We start from the raw sequence: 17367 nt of genomic DNA, 5'->3' as shown, positions 1-17367 counted from the left end.
ATGTGGTAACCGGCCCTGGATAGAGTCCTAGACCAGAGAACAAAAGAGAGAGACTGTAAAGGGTGCCACTGGGACAAATGGCAAAATGCGAACATAGCAGATTGGATAACAGATAATGTCCTGGCTTTTGTAATTCTACTATAGTTATACAAGAGATGCCCTTGTTCTTAGAAAACACACACAGAGGATCACCTGAGGTCAGGAGTTTGAGACCAACCTGGCAAACATAGTAAAGCCCCGTCTCTACTAAAAATACAAAAATTAGCCAGGTATGGTGGCGGGTGCCTGTAATTCCAGCTGCTCAGGAGGCTGAGGTAGGACAATTGCTTGAACCTGGGAGGTGGAGGTTGCAGTGAGCCAAGATTGTGCCACTGCACTCCCTGGGTGACAAGAACGAAACTAGCTCAAAGAAAAAAAAAAGAAAGAAAGAAAACGCACACAGAAACATTTAGACGTAATGGCATGAATATTGTCTCCCAAATAGGTTCAAGACAAAATATTATGTATATGTAGAGAACAATAAAACAAATGTAGTGAAAAGTTAACTGGTAAACCCGAGTACAGGGTATACGTGAGTTCTTTAATCTTAAAACTTTAAAGTTTGAAATTATTTTAAAATAAAAAAAGAAATGTTAAAACTAACAAATTATTTGGTGAAGAAAAGTACCTTCACTGGACAGCTCTCCAAGACCTACATCTTCTTGTTCCATGAACAGCTTTGACCCAATGAGATACGGTAAAGGACGATCAACGTATACATCCTGTACACCAGGAAAGGAATAAGCCGTCAAACGTTTCGGTTGAAAACAAACTTACATGTGCCACCTGACATCCTGGTCCATCTGACTACCCGAAACAAGCTACATAACAAAGGAGGAGAATAAGAAACAAAGCAGGACTAAAAGTTAAAAATAAAAAAAATTCTTTTTTTTTTTTTTTGAGACAGAGTCTCACTCTGTCATCCAGGCTGGAGTGCAGTGGTGCAATTGCAGCTCACTGCAACCTCCCCCTCCCGGTTCAAGCGATTCTTCTGCTTCAGCCTCCCGAGTAGCTGGGACTACAGGAGGCTGCCACCACGCCCGGCTAATTTTTTTCTATTTTTAGTAGAGATGGGATTTCACCATGTTAGCCAGGATGGTTTCCTGAACTTGTGATCCGCCCGCCTCAGCCTCCCAAAGTGCTGGGATCACAGGCATGAGCCACTGCGCCCAGCCAAAAACTTCTTTATTTCACTGATTTTTTAAAAAGTCAAATCCTAGGTAAAAATGCCAAGGTAAGGCTAGGCGCCATGGCTCATGCCTGTAATCCCAGAAGTTTGGAAGGCCAAGGCGGATGGATCACTTGAAGTCAGGAGTTTGAGAACAGCCTGGCCGACATGGTGAAATCCCATCTCTACTAAAAATACAAAAAATTAGCCAGGCGTGGTAGCGTGCCCCTTAGTCCCAGCTACTTGGGAGGCAGAGGCATGAGAATCACTTAAGCCTGGGAAGTGGAGGTTGCAGTGAGCCAAGATCATTTTTGCACTCTAGCCTGGGCAATAATCGTGAAACTATCTCAAAAAAAAAAAAAGGCAAGATAAAGCTGAATCACACAGAATCTCCCTCTCCAAGGGCCGGATTAACAAAATTTAACAAAAATGGCAAAAGCCTACCAAAAGTTTATCAGCAGCAAGCAAACAGGGAAAAGGGTGCAACCTCCTAGTATAACGTCCAGGAGGAGGAGGACCAAGGAAAGAAACTGAACCTTCTGGAGAGCTGTCCTCTAAAAAGCAGTACTAATGAGTGAAAATATATATTTTTTAATATAAAAATAGATTAGGCCAGGTGCAGTGGCTCATGCCTGTAATCCCAGCACTTTGGGATGCTGGGTTGGGTGGATCACTTGAGGTCAGGAATTCAAGACCAGCCTGGCCACCATGGTGAAACCCTGTCTCTACTAAAAATACAAAAATTAGCCAGTGTTATGGTGCATGTCTGTAATCCTAGCTACTCAGAAGGCTGAGGCGGAGAATCACTTAAACCCAGGAGACAGAAGCTGCAGTAAGCTGAGATTATGCCACTGTACTCCAGCCTGGGCAACAAGAGTGAAACTCTGTCTCAAAAAAAAAAGTAGAATCAAGAAAGTGCTCCACGCTTGGACAGCCTCCTACCTCCACTGGTGGAGGAAAAGCTGCCCTGTGCCCTGTAAGGCATTGCCCTTTGACAATAATAACTCTTCCTTGTCAAAGGACCCTGGAGCAGGGGAGAATAATTCTGATGTTTCATACAAGAACAGAAAGATTGGGAGGGTTAATGTAAAGGGTCAACGATGTCACAGCAACCAATGGAGTATAAAGCAAAGACAGCGTGAATTTGGACTAATTCTCACTGACTCAGAGATATTCCCAAATCCTCCTATAAAAGAAAAGTGTACCTGCACAACTTTTCTGCCAGGGGAAAAAAAAGAGAAAGCACTGTGTGTCTTGGAAGTATCAAGTGTGGGGCTGGGCGCGGTGGCTCACGCCTGTAATCCCAGCACTTTGGGAGGCCGAGGCGGGTGGATCACGAGGTCAAGAGATCGAGACCATCCTGGTTAACATGGTGAAACCCCCGTCTCTACTAAAAATACAAAAATTAGCTGGGCATGGTGGCGCGTGCCTGTAATCCCAGCTACTCAGGAGGCTGAGGCAGGAGAATTGCCTGAACCCAAGAGGCGGAGGTTGCGGTGAGCCGAGATCGCGCCATTGCACTCCAGCCTGGGTAACGAGAGCGAAACTCCGTCTCAAAAAAAAAAAAAAAAAGAAAGTTTCAAGTGTGGCCCAGGCAATACATTTCCCAGAGTCCACAGCTGACTTTTAAAGTCATACAGTGAAAAGCCAAGCAGCAAGTGGGCTGCTCAGTTCCAAACAATCTGCCTCACTTTGATGTGACACAGCAAAGCTCAAACTGGAAGAGAAATGTGAAGCTAAAGAATGACTACAAGAGTCTGGTGGTTCAGGCCAGACGCAGTGGCTGACATCTGTAATCCCAGCACTTTCGGAGGCTGAGGCGGGCGGACCACCTGAGGTCAGGAATTCAAGATCAGCCTGGCCAACATGGTGAAACATCCTCTGCTGTATCTATTAAAAATACAAAAATTAGCTGGGCGTAGTGGTGGGTGCCTATAATCCCAGCTACCCGAGAGACTGAGGCAAGAGAATCACTTGAATCATGAGGCAGAGACTGCAGTGAGCCGAGATTGCACCACTGCACTCCAGACTGGGTGACACAATGAGACTGCATCTCAAAAAAAAAAAAAAAGTTTGGTTCTGTGGCATGTTTTAATTCAAAAGGCCCTGTGTGTCACAAGGGCTGTTTCTCAAAATCACTGTGGCAACTTTCTGTGTTCACCACCGAGACTCTGTGTTGCCCCACTTATCTCCCTGAACAATGTGGGAGAAAGGCGTAGTCAAGCAACCAACACTCACTAGGCTAGGAGGGAGCCTGGACAGGAATGCTCACAGCAGCTTCATTTATATTTAATAACTGCCCAAACTGGAAACAACCCAAATGCCTTTCAGCTCTTCTGCAGTTTTCCTTAGCCCAAGCTACATACTTTCAGGTTCCCAACACTCTCTATCTCTCCAGCCTACTCATCCTTCAAATCCCAATTCAAATATCATCTTTGCCCCAAAGTTCCAGCTGGAAGCCAATTCTCTCTCAGAGCATTTATAATGGTTACTGGTATGAATGTCTTCACTCTCCCACCAGACCTGTGACACACACCTTGAGAGCAGAAGCCATGCCCTGCATCTTTGCACCCCCAACTTGACATGTTGCCTTGCACTCCCCATCAGTGCTTGGGAAAAGCGAGCCTTTCTAGTGGAGTCAATGTGAGACTGCTAAGTGACATACTCACTTCCTAAACGTTAACTCTATTACTTACTAATCGTGTGCCCAAGTAAAGTAGCCCAAACATAACAGGTGTACACTAAATATTTAAGTTGAACGTCTTTACCTTTGGTTCAAGGATCAGTTCCACTCGCCCATTAGCATCATTTTCTCCGAGTCTGAGTTTCCTGCTTTGATATCAAGTTGCTCAAAGGCACTGTCCAATACTTGTAGGCCACAGTTCACAGCCTCCTGGACTTTAGGAATGAGATCTACTTCTTTCTGCTCCCGAGCCTTCTCCTACAAAACAAATATCATGCAGTATGGGTCTCCAATATACTGATACCGCCCCAAGAGAATATTGTGAATGTTCTCTAAACCCTAGGCTCGAGCTCCAAAAAAATTAATTAAAAATGTTAACAAAGTCAAATTCTGCTGAATGCCTTGACATAGACTTTGGAGTAAGACTGCAAGTTTTGGCCAGGCGCAGTGGCTCACACCTGTAATCCCAGCACTTTGGGAGGCTGAGGCAGGCGGATCACAAGGTCAGGAGTTCAAGACCAGCCTGGCCAACACGGTGAAACCCCGTCTATTAAAAATGCAAAACTTAACTGGGCATGGTGGCACGTGCCTGTAATCCCACTGCTCAGGAGGCTGAGGCAGGAGAATTGCTTGAACCAGGACCCGGAAGGTCGAGGCTGCAGTGAGCCGAGGTCGCGCCACTGCACTCCAGCCTGGGCTACAGAGCAACATGCCATCTCCAAAAAAAAAAAAAAAAAAGACTGCAAGTTTTAAATCCCAAGTTTGCCCCTTTCTAGACATGCAATGAACTACTTAAGGTCCCAGAGCTCCAAGGTCAGTCATCATCTACAAAAGCAGAGGTGCGACTACTGTGTGGAGAAGTATCCTAACAATGAATGGCACGCTACTTCCCCACTGCTGGAGGAGTAACAGGTCTATACTCTCAGATTCACCATGACTATCTCACGAGCCTTGGTTAAGGGTCTCTTGGGTAATTTTAGGAGTTAAGACTTGGAACAAAATACCCAGAGGTCTCATTTTTCCATTATAGTTTAAAAAGACAAAAAAATAGTGGACAATTACAATTATTTTATAAATTTGTTCTACATCAAAAGGGGGTTGGCTGGGTGCGGTGGCTCACGCCTGTAATCCTAGCACTTTGGGAGGCTGAGGCAGGCGGATCGTTTGAGGTCAGGTTTGAGATGAGCCTGGCCAACACGGTGAAACCCTGTCTCTACTAAGAATACAAAAAAATTAGCTGGGCATGGTGACACGGGCCTGTAGTCCCAGCTACTTCGAGGCTGAGGCAGGAGAATCTCTTGCACCCGGGAGGCAGAGGTTGCAATGAACTGAGATTGTGCCACTGCACTCCAGCCTGGGCAACAGAGCGAGACTCCATTTCAAAAAAAAAAAAAAAAAATTTGTTTTTAATATAAACTGTTTAAAAAAAAAAAAAACAGCTGGGAACAGGCAGAGCTACAGCTGGTTTCTAATACCCTTTCATAGTCTAACAGCTTCATCTGTCACAAGAAATAATTGTGACAAAGCGCCAACCTTTACAGGTGATATATATTTTCTGAATAAATGACAGTGAATTCAAAGCTACTCCCATAATAAACTTATTCACAGTCCATTGTGCCTTCCTGAGTGGAAGAAAAAGGAATCTCTGCTGGAGTGCTAAGAAGTCAGTGTGACCCAGAACCTCTTAGCTATGTTTTGGGCTCTGGTGTGAGAAGACCTCAGGAGGAAGTGGGTCGGTGCATCTGTAACACAGGAAGCCACAGCAAAAAAATGACCTCTGTAACCCTCCAAATCTGTAATATTTACTATCTGGCCCTTTACACAAGTTGTTTGCTGACTTCTACTCTATTCCTATGCCAGAATTCAAGAATCTGATCTCTGTATTAGTTAATACACTACATTTCAGAAACAAAGGAAAGAATCCCCTTTTGGGCTGCTGTCAGGAGCAGTACCTCCCTTTCCCTCCCCCACCCACCATCCCTAGTACCCTCATAATACATCGATCTCTACATTTCTCAAAGTCAGAAACTCAGCTCAAGAGTGATTTCATACAAGTACCTGCTCTGTTTCTTCTGCCTCAGCCTTCAGTACTGGCTCCTCCACTTCTTCATCGTACACACGCTAAATATGGAAGAAAACTCAATGTTAAAAGGTGAACACGTCATTGGAAATAAATCACAATACAAGAATTAAATACACAGTAAATAAGGACAAAGATGGAGAAGGAAATGGTTATTCAACAAAGGGCTTGGCTGGGTGCGGAGGCTCACACCTGTGATCCCAGCACTTTGGGAGGCCACGGTGGGCAGATCACGAGGTCTGAAGTTCAAGACCAGCCTGGCCAACATGGTGAAACCCTGTCTCTACTAAAAAATAAAAAAATTAGTGGAGTGTGGTGACACACACCTGTAATCCCAGCTACGCAGGAGGCTGAGGCAGGAGAACTGCTTGAACCTGGGAGGCAGAGATTGCAGTGAGCCGAGATCACACCACTGCACTCCAGCCTGGGTGACAAAGTAAGACTCCATTGGGGGGTCAGGGGTACGCAACAAAGGGCTGAGGCCACTATGCCACTACCAGTGGGTGTCCCTGAATAGTCCATTCACCAAAAAACCGAAATTGTTTTTAAATACAAATGATTAGGAAACATGATGAAAATTTAACCTCCTTGTAAACCAAGAGTTGCAAAACAGTAAGATATGCGTTTGCACACCTTTTCATTTAACCTAATAATGTTGATGGGCAGTGATACAGTATTCTCACCCTAGGCTACAGAAAATGTTAACTGGTGTAATTTATCAACTAAGAAGCAAGAACTTTAGGATTTTGAACAATGAAAATGGTAAAGGCAAAATTTATTTTCATTCAGTTGCTTAAAATGGCTGATACAATTTTATTATCCCATTTGTATGAAAGCAGAGAGAAAAATCTACCACTGACTCTCCAGAAAGGCTGGGCATTTGACTGACCCTGACAGCACGGACAGGCAAAACTCTCTTTTCCAGAACAGACCCACCGCTCTGACAAATCACTGTGATTCTTGTTTTTTTTTCTTTTTTAATTATTTTTATGTTTTAAAAACGACTCAAGTACAACATGCTTTTTATAAAAAGTCAACATAGGCCAGGCACAGTGGCTTGTGCCTGTAAGGCCAGCACTCTCGGAGACTGAGGCAAGGGGATCAGTTGAGCTCTGGAGTTCAAGATCAACCTGGGCAACATAGTGAGACCTCATCGATACCCAAAAAAAAAAAAACCCCACAAAAATTAGCTAGGTGTAGCGGTGTGCACCTGTAATTCCAGCTACTTTTGGGGTTGAGTCAGGAGGATCACTGGAGCTCAGGAGGTAAAGGCTGCAGTGACCCCTGATCGCACCAGCTTGGGTGACAAAGTGAGACCCTATCTCAAAAATAAAATGAAATTTAAAAATTTTTAAGAAGAAATAAATTAAAAGTCAATATAAATGAACCGATGAAAATCTTCTGGCATTAGACAGTGGCCATTACAATTTGAGGACACTACAATCCACCAAACTGCATACTGATTAAAGGTGTGAATTTTATGGTACGTGAATTCTATCCTACTTTTTAAATTTTAAGTCAATATAAAGGCACACGTTAAAGAGATGTATTTTAAAATAGTTCCCTCCCTACCCACAACCTGACCCTTGGAATACCCATTTTAAGCTTGGTGTGTGTGCTCTTTGTTTCCTGAGGCTCTTACACAAATACATGCAGATACGCGCTCATATTTAGAACTCTCTTACCCTTCCTGCTTATCTATTTATTTATTTAGAGACAGAGTCTAGCTCTGCCGCCCAGGCTGAAGCGCAATGGCATGATCTTGGCTCACTGCAACCTCCACTTCTCAGGCTCAAAAAATTCTCTTGCCTCAGCCTCCCGAGTAGTTGGGATTACAGGCAAGCACAACCACGCCCGGCTAATTTCTTTTTGCTTTTTTTTTTTTTTTAGTAGAGATGGGGTTTCACCACGTTGGTGTCATAACCTAGCCTGTGTTAGCCTAACTGACTCCATCTTGGCAGTAGGCTCCAGCTTGGCTTCTCCCTCCCTGCCTCGGCCCCCTCAGGCGCCTTACTGAGTCAAGCTGCACACAAAGCTTTGAACAGTTAAAAGTGGTTCACACTGTTCACAGTACCTGTAACCATTGTAACCACATCCTGCTTGGCAAGTCTACCTGCTATTGTGAATAGCTTCCTTGGTGATTGATTGTATGGAAAGTTCCCCCTGCAAATCCCCTTCGTGATTGTATGGAAATACCCTTAGCAACCAACAATCCTGGGAACCTCCTGCCCACTGGTTACCAGCTTCCTTATCTAACTTGCTTGTTCTGCTTCTGTAAAATTCTGCTTCAGCTAGGCTCCCCCTCCCCTACCTAAATTAAGGTATAAAGGGAAATCAAGCCCCTTCCTCTGGGCTGAGAGAATAAAGGACTCTTAATTTGAAACTCAGAGCGTGGTGTTTCTTCTAAAACTCACTTGGATACAACATTGGCCAGGCTGACTTAAGTGATCCACTGGCCTTGGTCTCCCAAAGTGCTGGGATTACAGGTGTGGGCCACTGTGGCCAGCTGAAACTGGTGTTTTAATTTTAATAGCCATTTCCAGATTCTATGCACAAATGTGTAGAATTCCCTGTCACTAGCAGTATGCTCAAGTGCCCATTACCCAAATCTTTGCCAGTGATTACTGCTGTCCACCCATTTAAAAATATCTGCCAATCTGATCAAACAACGTTGTTTTTCAATGATCACATCCTCTGACCCAAACTTCTACTTATTGAAATTTAGCTCCAATGAAAATTGTCATAAATGCAAACATCAGAATGTCCTTGGTATCAAGATTTCCAGCAGAAAGTCACAAACACCAAATTTATAATTCTATGCAATTCCAATCAAAAGCTAATAAAATATTCTGTGGCACAATATAGTAAAATAATCCCACTGGGTGCAGTGGCTCCTGCCTGTAATCCTGGCACTTTGGGAGGCCGAGGTGGTTAGGAGTTTGAGACCAGCCTGGCCAACATGGAAAAACCCATCGCTACTAAAAACATCGCTACTAAAATTAGCTGGGCATGTTGGAGGGGCCTGTAATCCCAGCTACTCAGGAGGCAGGAGGATCTCTTAAACTTGGGAGGTGGAGGCTGCAGTGAGCTGAGATCGTGTCATTGGACTCCAGTCTGGGCAACAAGAGTGAAAGTCCATCTCAAAAAAAATAATAATAATAAATAAAAGATAACCCTCAAATTCACACAGAAAAGTAAAAAGCCAAAGACTGATAACCGTGACAATTCTGAATAGAAAGAGATTATAGGGACTTGCCCTATTAAGACATTAGAAGTCTGCAGTGTTTAAGATTATGATACTGGCAGACAGCGTAAAAACAAAACAAACAGCAGAGGGCAGAAACAGACCCACAATTCCATGGAGGCCTGATTTTATTTTCAAATACACACAAACATGCATATACAATAGTCAGTGAAGAAAAGAACAACTACACAATAAAGGTTATCTATAAGGGATAAAAATTAAATCCCTCTCTAGGTAAAAAAAATTAAAAGTTAGCCAGGCATGGCAGTGAACACCTGTGGTCCCAGCTACTCCGGAGGCTGAGGTGGAGGATGGCTTAAACCCAGGAGTTTGAGGCTGCAGTGAGCTGTGTTTGCACCACTGAACTCCAGCCTGCGCAACAGAGGGAGATCCTGTCTCAAAAACGAAAAAAGAATAAAAAGCCAGAGATACCAATGAATCCCCATCCAAAATGATTAGAGTTAAGGACAAATATGGAGGGTTGGCACCTTTGAAGCAAATGTGGCAAAATATGAAACTACTGATGTTAGGTGCCGCATCTACTTAGCACTTGTGGTTTCTCTCTAAACTTTTCTATACTTATGAAACATTTCATAAATAACATTTAATATGGGAGGATTATTGTATGGTTTAAGAACAAAAAAATGAAGTTCACAAAAGTCTCAAGGATGTGTTAAATAAGTTCACATAAACAAAAGTAGGCTGCAAATGTAAATACACACACACACACACACACACACAGTCATCTAGAAAGAAAAGGTTAAAGTTGACTGGACGCGGTGGCTCATGCCTGTAATCCAGCATTTTGGGAGGCCAAGGCAAGCGGATCATGATGTCAGGAGATCGAGATCATCCTGGCTAACACAGTGAAACCCCATCTCTACTAAATATACAAAAAATAAGCCGGCCATGGTGGCATGCGCCTGTAGTCCCAGGTACTCAGCAGCTGAGGCAGGACAATCACTGGAACCTGGGAGGGAGAGGTTGCAGTGAGCTGAGATGGTACCACTGCACTCCAGCCTGGGCGACAGAGTGAGACTCCATCTCAAAAAAACAACAAAAAAAGAAAAGGTTAAAGTTAAAAAAAAAAGAACATAAAGTAATACAATGAAACGTTCAATGGTTGGTTAATTTGGGGTAGTTGATTTTTTTTGTAAGTTCAATTCTTTTAAGCCTGACGTCTGCATGGGAAATAGATTTAGAATATATGTGCTAGGGCTGGGCACAGTGGCTCACACCTGTAATCCCAGCACTTTGGGAGGCTGAGGCGGGCTGATCACAAGGTCAGGAGTTTTGAGACCAGCCTGAACCCCCGACCCTCCACCGTCTCTACTAAAAATATAAAAATTAGCTGGGCATGGTGGCGGGTGCCTGTAATCCCAGCTACTCAGGAGGCTGAGGCAGGAGAATAGCTTGAAACAGGAAGACGGGGGTTGCAGTGAGCTAAGGTTGTGCCACTGCACTACAGCCTGAGCAACAAGAGCGAAACTCTGTCTCAAAAAAAAAGAATCTCTATCTATATGTAGATATATATGTGCTAAACATTGAGAGGTTCCCCTCTAGCTGAGGAAATGTCAGATGATTTTTCTTTTTCTTACTATTCCTAATTGCTCTATAAAGATCAGGAATTCTTTTGGTAATTTGCAAAGTCAGGACTCCAAAAAAGTAAGTAAATTTCAAAAGTGAGACCTGGCAGCTACCATGGCTACCTATGAGAAGCCTGCAGCTAGAAAGCCAAATACAACATCTAAGAAACCAAAACCCATGGGACCTAAAACCCATGGGATCTTTTCAAGGCAAGCAGGACTAGCATCTCCAGTACTTTGCACACAGCAGATAACCAATGCTAACTTCTTTCATCCTCACCTGGTTGAACTCAAAGCTTCATGTGTTTTGTGATCAATTTACAGTCAGATAGCTACGCCCAGGACTGTTAAATATCTTTGGTATTGGCCGGGCACGGTGGCTCACGCCTGTAATCCCAGCACTTTGGGAGGCCAAGGTGGGCAGATCACGAGGTCAACAGACCGATACCATCCTGGCCAACATGGTAAAACCCCGTCTCTACTAAAAATACAAAAATTAGCTGGGCGTGGTGGCATGTGCCTGTGGTCCCAGCTACTCGGGAGGCTGAGGCAGGATAATTGCTCGAACCCGGGAGAGGTACATTGCAATAAGCCAAGACTGTGCTATTGCACTCCAGCCTGGGCAACAAGAATGAAATTCCATCTCAGAAAATAATAATAATAATGGGGCTTGATTTAGCAAGACAGTTCAACTCATCAAATCCCACAAATTGTAAAATTGCAATTATAAGAAGCCTACTAAAGGATGGCATGTGATGCTTCAAGTGCTTTTATCCAGGGGGTCTGCCTAGTGCAGAGGGTCCAGGAGGAAGTAATATAATTGAGCAGAGACCTGGAAGACAGATAGATGTCAATCAAAGGGTCGAGGCATAGAAAGCAATGTAAGCAAAGGTCCCGTAGCAGCAGGGCATATGGTATCTCAAGGAATGAGAAGACTGGATTGTCAAAAGCAAGGCCATTATGTAAAATAAGGCAGGTCTAGGGGGTTGGGGAGATGCCTGTACAGGAAATTATATGCCAATAAGGCTTTTGGGCTTTACCTCCTTCTCTCTAATTGTGGACTACTTGACAATTTCAACAACTCCATCTGTTTCTTCAATAGAAAAGTAGAAGAGGAGGGGCAAATGACCAAAATTCAGCTTTTATAAATCAATAGGGAGATGATCTGGAAAATTAACCCATTTATGCCTAGTGTTCCATTATTGGAATGCTAAGCTTGTGGGAGTTATGTATATCCTACTGCTCAAGGTCATTGCCAAGGTCTGATTTTTCACAAAAAAATTTGTAACCTCTGGCATAAATGGGTTAATTCACTTAATTTTGGAATTAAAAAACATTTTTACAAAGCTAAGATTTTGAAACAATTGACTTTAAAAAGAAAAAATCCTCCCTCACCAGATCTTTTAACAAACTAAAGTCATTAACTATGGCACTTAGTATTTCAGGATGCAATCCCTAAATTAACAGACTAATTAAGGTTTAGAATTGTGTTGCCTTCTAATTAGATGCTAGAACACTGGCCAATGTTAATTAGCATTTCTTCTCCCTAGGAGTCCCCTCTTGAGCTTTTACTAATGGTACTAATTTCTCTTGCACTAGAAAGTCCTGACTGTTCTTGCCCTAGAAAGTCCGGATTGTTTCACTTACTTATAATATAGTTTGCAACTCTGTGGCTGCCTCTGAGGCTAATTAATAAAACCCACAAACCTATCTGACTTTGAAAAATTACCATGAAACTAAATGGCACTATCATTCAAGTTGGAATTGTAATATGTAAGTACTGATGTCAGGGGTTGAAAAAAAAAAAAACATTAAAAAGCCAGATCACTGACAAATATGTATCAGCAAGTAGATTTTTTCAGAGTTTTATTAAGCATTTCTCAGTATCATCATGCTCTGCCACAAATGAAAAAAGCCTATAGCATGTGGCCTTATAGAAGGTCTGGGAAGTAATTAAAATTTGTCAGTGGCAACCAGCATATCCGGAGAAGAGTTCTGAACGCAGACTGGAAGGCGAAGAGGCATCCAGACTGAACACTAAGGGCTGGGCACGGCGGCTTACACCTGTAATCCTAGCACTTCAGGAGGCTGAGGCAGGAGAACTGCTTGAACCTGGAAGCAGAGGTTGCAGTGGGTGGATCACTTGAGGTCAGGAATTCAAAACCAGCCTGGCCAACATGGTGAAACCCTGCCTCTACTAAAAATACAAAAAAAATTATTGGCAGGTGCCTGTAATCCCAGCTACTTGGGAGGCTGAGGCAAGAGAATTGCTTGAACCTGGGAAGTGGAGGTTGCAGTGAGCCGAGATCATGCCACACACTCCAGCCTGGGTGACAGAGCGAGACTCTGTCTCAAAAAAAAAAAAAAAAGAAAGAAAAGAAAGAAAAACAAAAACACTAAGACTAAAGGGATGGAGAGATGAATGGAAAACAGGAAATCCCTAGTAGTAGACACAAATAAAGAACAGTTACCAAAACACAATAAAAACCAAAAAACTCCATAAAAACTACATCACGGAAAACTCAGAATCTAAGAAAACTTGGCTAGAAAAGAAGAGTTGGAGAAAAGAGAAGACCTAAGATTGTGGTTCAGAAAAGGTTTATGATGTTCCCCATTTCTCCCCACTGAAGTATTGATCTGATACCAATCTAGTACCAATCTGGTACAGGCACAGTGGGTACAGAGGAAACCTCCCAAATCCTTTCGGACTCTGGTGCTGCAGTACCGACTGCAGAGAAGTGCTAAGTACCTGATCCAGAAAGAAAGGTACAGAATGAAAACAACAGGAGTGCTTAAAAGGACACCAAATTAACCTTGATGAAAACATCATGGGGCTGTGCACACCAGAGAAGTGAGAATCTAGAGTCCCTGACTCTTCCAGTGAGATAAACGGTCAGGACTAAGCTAGACATTCTGTGTGGACAATCAGAAAACTACTGATTTTACTTGAATACTTGTTATTTTTCAAACTCATGAGTACTCCTTTACTGTTAAAGGAAGTAACGGGCAAAGAGATCTCTAAGACCTTTATTAATATCTTTATTTTTTTTTTATTATATATTTTTTTGAGACGGAGTTTCGCTCTTGTTACCCAGGCTGGAGTGCAATGGTGCGATCTCGGCTCACCGCAACCTCCGCCTCCTGGGTTCAGGCAATTCTCCTGCCTCAGCCTCCTGAGTAGCTGGGATTACAGGCACGCGCCACCATGCCCAGCTAATTTTTTTGTATTAGTAGAGACGGGGTTTCACAATGTTGACCAGGATGGTCTCGATCTCTTGACCTCGTGATCCACCCGCCTCGGCCTCCCAAAGTGCTGGGATTACAGGCTTGAGCCACCGCGCCCGGCCTAATATCTTTATTTTATGCATAGCTCTCCAAAAGACAGGAAGTGGCATTTAACCCAAGCTACTAAAAAACGCACAAAGATGCTGCACAAGTTGACTATGTGGCATTATCTGGTGTTCTCTTAACTATCCTAAATCTTGGCCTTTTTTTTTATCATTTTGTGATTCTGAATTTTTTTTTATTACTTTATACCTAACAATCTTAGGAGATAGATTACTTTAATAATCCTTTTTTCACAAATGAATGCTGATATTCAAAAAGTTGAATACCCTATGAGAAACACAGGTCTGTTATCTAAGCTACCTCTCCATCCTCATCTCTTAAGTCTCCACTGTGCTCCAGCCACACTTACTTCCGTTGTAGGCTAGAATTATACTATTTGCCAAGAGAGAGGCTCTATCTAATTTACCTATGTATTCCTACCATCTAGAAGAAACTCAGTAAATAGACAAAACTCACACATGGGTTTAAGCTCAGTAATCTGTGTATAGTTGATTCCACATCGTAAGTTCAGCCATCGCAAACTTCAGTTAAGAATACTGCAAGTAGACATATATATTCCCTGAATATAATTTACCAGAACATAACCCAAGCAACAACTGAAACCACATGTGGTGTCCAGAGGGTCTAACCAGGTATACAGATCATGCCACAACAAAACTGGTGTGAGTGCCACACAATTCATCATGATTGCTGACTACTCTCAAAATTGACAAAAGATGGAAGCACTGAAATATAAGAAAATTTCATCATTAGACTTTTTTAGAGGCTTGGAAAAAAGGACTTAAAACTTTACAAATAAAAAAGAGGCATCTAATCCCAGAGAAAAAAGCTTCAATTACCAAGAACCACACTTCCGCCAAAATTAAGGAGGGAACCTAACAGTAAGTTATTTAAAATTACAGTATCTCCTACTTTGAAAAAAACAATTATTTATAATTATGATATAACTAAATAACTCACATTCTCAATGAACTGGGTATTAGAGAGCATAAGGAAATCATTGAAGACATTATGCAGGTGACAATCGGTGGCTTTGGTTTCCCGAATTAGTCCGACCACTCGTTTCTTGATTTCATGGGTCCTAGAGATAGTTTGCTGTGAGAATTCCTGTAGAAACTGTAGTAGCTATTTTAAAAACATAAACATACGGTAGTATCAATGTTACACATATCTACTCTGCGCATGTCAAATCAAAAAAGAATCCATGCTACTTCGGCTCACTGCAACCTCCGCCTCCTGGGTTCAAGTGATTCTCCTGCCTCAGCCCCCTGAGTAGCTGGGATTACAGGCGCCTGCCATTACGCCCAGTTAACTTTTTTGTATTTTTAGTAGCAACAGGGTTTCACCATGTTGGCCAGGCTGGTCTCGAACTCCTGAACCCGTGACTCTCCCACCTCGGCCTCCCAAAGTGTCGGGATTACAGGCGTGACCCACCGTGTCCTGCCAGAATGCTCCTTCTGACAAGTAGTAAAACCAAGGGACATTGAAAACCACTAACAAAGCGCATCAAAAGAGTGGCAGTGAGCTAATGGTATGGTGGCCCACCTTGTAATCCCAGCACTTTGGGAGGCTGAGGCGGAGTGATCGCTAGAGGCCAGGAGCTGGAGACCAGTCTGGACAACATAGAAGACCCCCATCTCTACTAAAATTAAATAAATCAGCTAGGTGTGGTGGAGCCCGCCTATAGTCCCAGCTACTCAGGTGGCTGAGGTAGGAGGGATCAGCTGAGCCCCGGAGGATGCAGTGAGCTAAGATCAAGCCACCTGCACTCCAGCCTGGGCAACAGGGCAAAACCCTGTCTCTTTTGAAAAGTTCTCTTTGGTCGTCAGTCTACAAAGATCACAGAGCAAGGGTTACATAACCAGCCACCACTCTTATTCAAAAATCCTATTCATTTAGGACTCTGGAATTACAGCTCTGAGGGAGCTTCCTGGGCCCCCGACATGAAGAATCTCACTAAAGGATATCCACATACTGGCTTGTCTCCCACCCCACTTAGTCCAGGTCCCAACAAGAATCGCCTCCCTAGTGCCCGAGCAATCCCTCAGCGTGGCAGAAACGGATCTCCCCTCTGGATGGAGCTGAGCGGCACTGCCAGAAACCCCAATGACGGGAACGCCGCGTCTGGGCCGTGGTCCGGGCCCGCCTCCCTCCCCGGTAGCCGGGGGCTGCCAAACTGGCATTCTCCAGGGCTATGAAGGGCCTGTGTTCCTAAGAGGGCAGGCAACCCGACGGCCCGGGTGCAGGGGCAGTCGCGGCCCCGTCCTCCCGCGCGCAGGCCGAGCGTCCCCCCTGCCGCCCTCGCGTCCCCCCTGCCGCCCTCGCGTCCCCCCTGCCGCCCTCGCGTCCCTGGGGCCCGCCTCTCACGCCCGCGTCGGCCGCCAGCGACCAGCTCTGGCTGCTCCTGCGGATCTCCTCCACCGACCACGGCCGCTCCCACACGGGCTTGGACGCCGGCGCCCGCTCCTGGTCGGGGGTCATCCGGTTCATCTGCAGCGAAAAAAACGAGACAGGCTGAGCCTGAGGGCAGCAGGGACAGCTGCGCCATGCCAGGCCCTTCTCTCTCCTGCCTGGCCCGCCTCCCTCACCATCCCAGCCTCCCGGCTCGGTGGGCTCCGAAGCCGCCCCCTCGCGCCAGGACCGCCCAGCCCCAGAAGCGCAGCCCAGCGGCCCCGGGCGCCAACGCCTCGCGTAACCTGGTGTCACGTGACTGCGCCCCACGTGATCAGACCTGCGATACTGCGGGGAGGAAGCTACGGATGGGAATTGGACTGGAGTTTGGGGTTCTCGGCTGGGTTGGGGCGGGGGAAGCTGCACGAGCCGGGCCGACGCCAGGGAGCGCTGCAGAGGCCGGTTGGCCGGGTGGCTCTGCGGCCCAAGACCCGAGGCAGCGGCGGTGTAATGGCACTGGCCGCCAGTCCGGCGGGTCTGGAGAGTGGGGACCTCCAGCAGCCAGTGGAGTCACCAGCCTAGGAGCTTTCGACGTCGGCGCCGTGGGCAGAGGAAAAGGCCTGCTCTGCTGCCTCTTCTCGTGCAGCAAAATCCGCTGCTGTGGAGCCGGCAGGCGGGAGCTCAGTGGATAGAGAATCCGTGATCTGCCTGGGCATCACCTTGCTTTTGTGACCTGCTCGGCTGCCACTGTGTAGGGGCTGCTTAAAGTCCTTTGAACTGGCACCATTGGCTTCAGATTGAAGGCCAGGCTCCTCATTATGACAGGCA

The 17367-nt window shown here is 44.9% G+C and overlaps 2 protein-coding genes across 7 annotated transcripts in view; both read right to left on the bottom strand.

The window, feature by feature from the left end:
• The window catches only part of LOC105734319 (WASH complex subunit 2A-like), a 49074-nt gene extending 32303 nt beyond the window's left edge, over window positions 1-16771 (bottom strand). Inside the window, 6 exon segments of the mRNA XM_064371100.1 lie at window positions 668-761; window positions 3976-4022; window positions 4025-4148; window positions 5949-6011; window positions 15109-15273; window positions 16516-16771. Of these exon segments, the coding sequence (XP_064227170.1) occupies window positions 668-761; window positions 3976-4022; window positions 4025-4148; window positions 5949-6011; window positions 15109-15273; window positions 16516-16638 (616 nt within the window). The 5' untranslated portion in view covers window positions 16639-16771.
• LOC135272635 (WASH complex subunit 2C-like) overlaps window positions 1-17367 on the bottom strand; it is a 136724-nt gene that overhangs the window by 35198 nt on the left and 84159 nt on the right. The gene's annotated exons all lie outside the window — the stretch shown is intronic.

Source organism: Aotus nancymaae, unplaced genomic scaffold, assembly GCF_030222135.1.
Source record: "Aotus nancymaae isolate 86718 unplaced genomic scaffold, 86718_ANA_hifiasm-v0.15.2.pri h1tg000119l, whole genome shotgun sequence".
Lineage (NCBI taxonomy): Eukaryota > Metazoa > Chordata > Mammalia > Primates > Aotidae > Aotus > Aotus nancymaae.
Note: the sequence above shows the minus strand (reverse complement) of the source record. Positions and strands in the feature narration are given on the sequence as shown.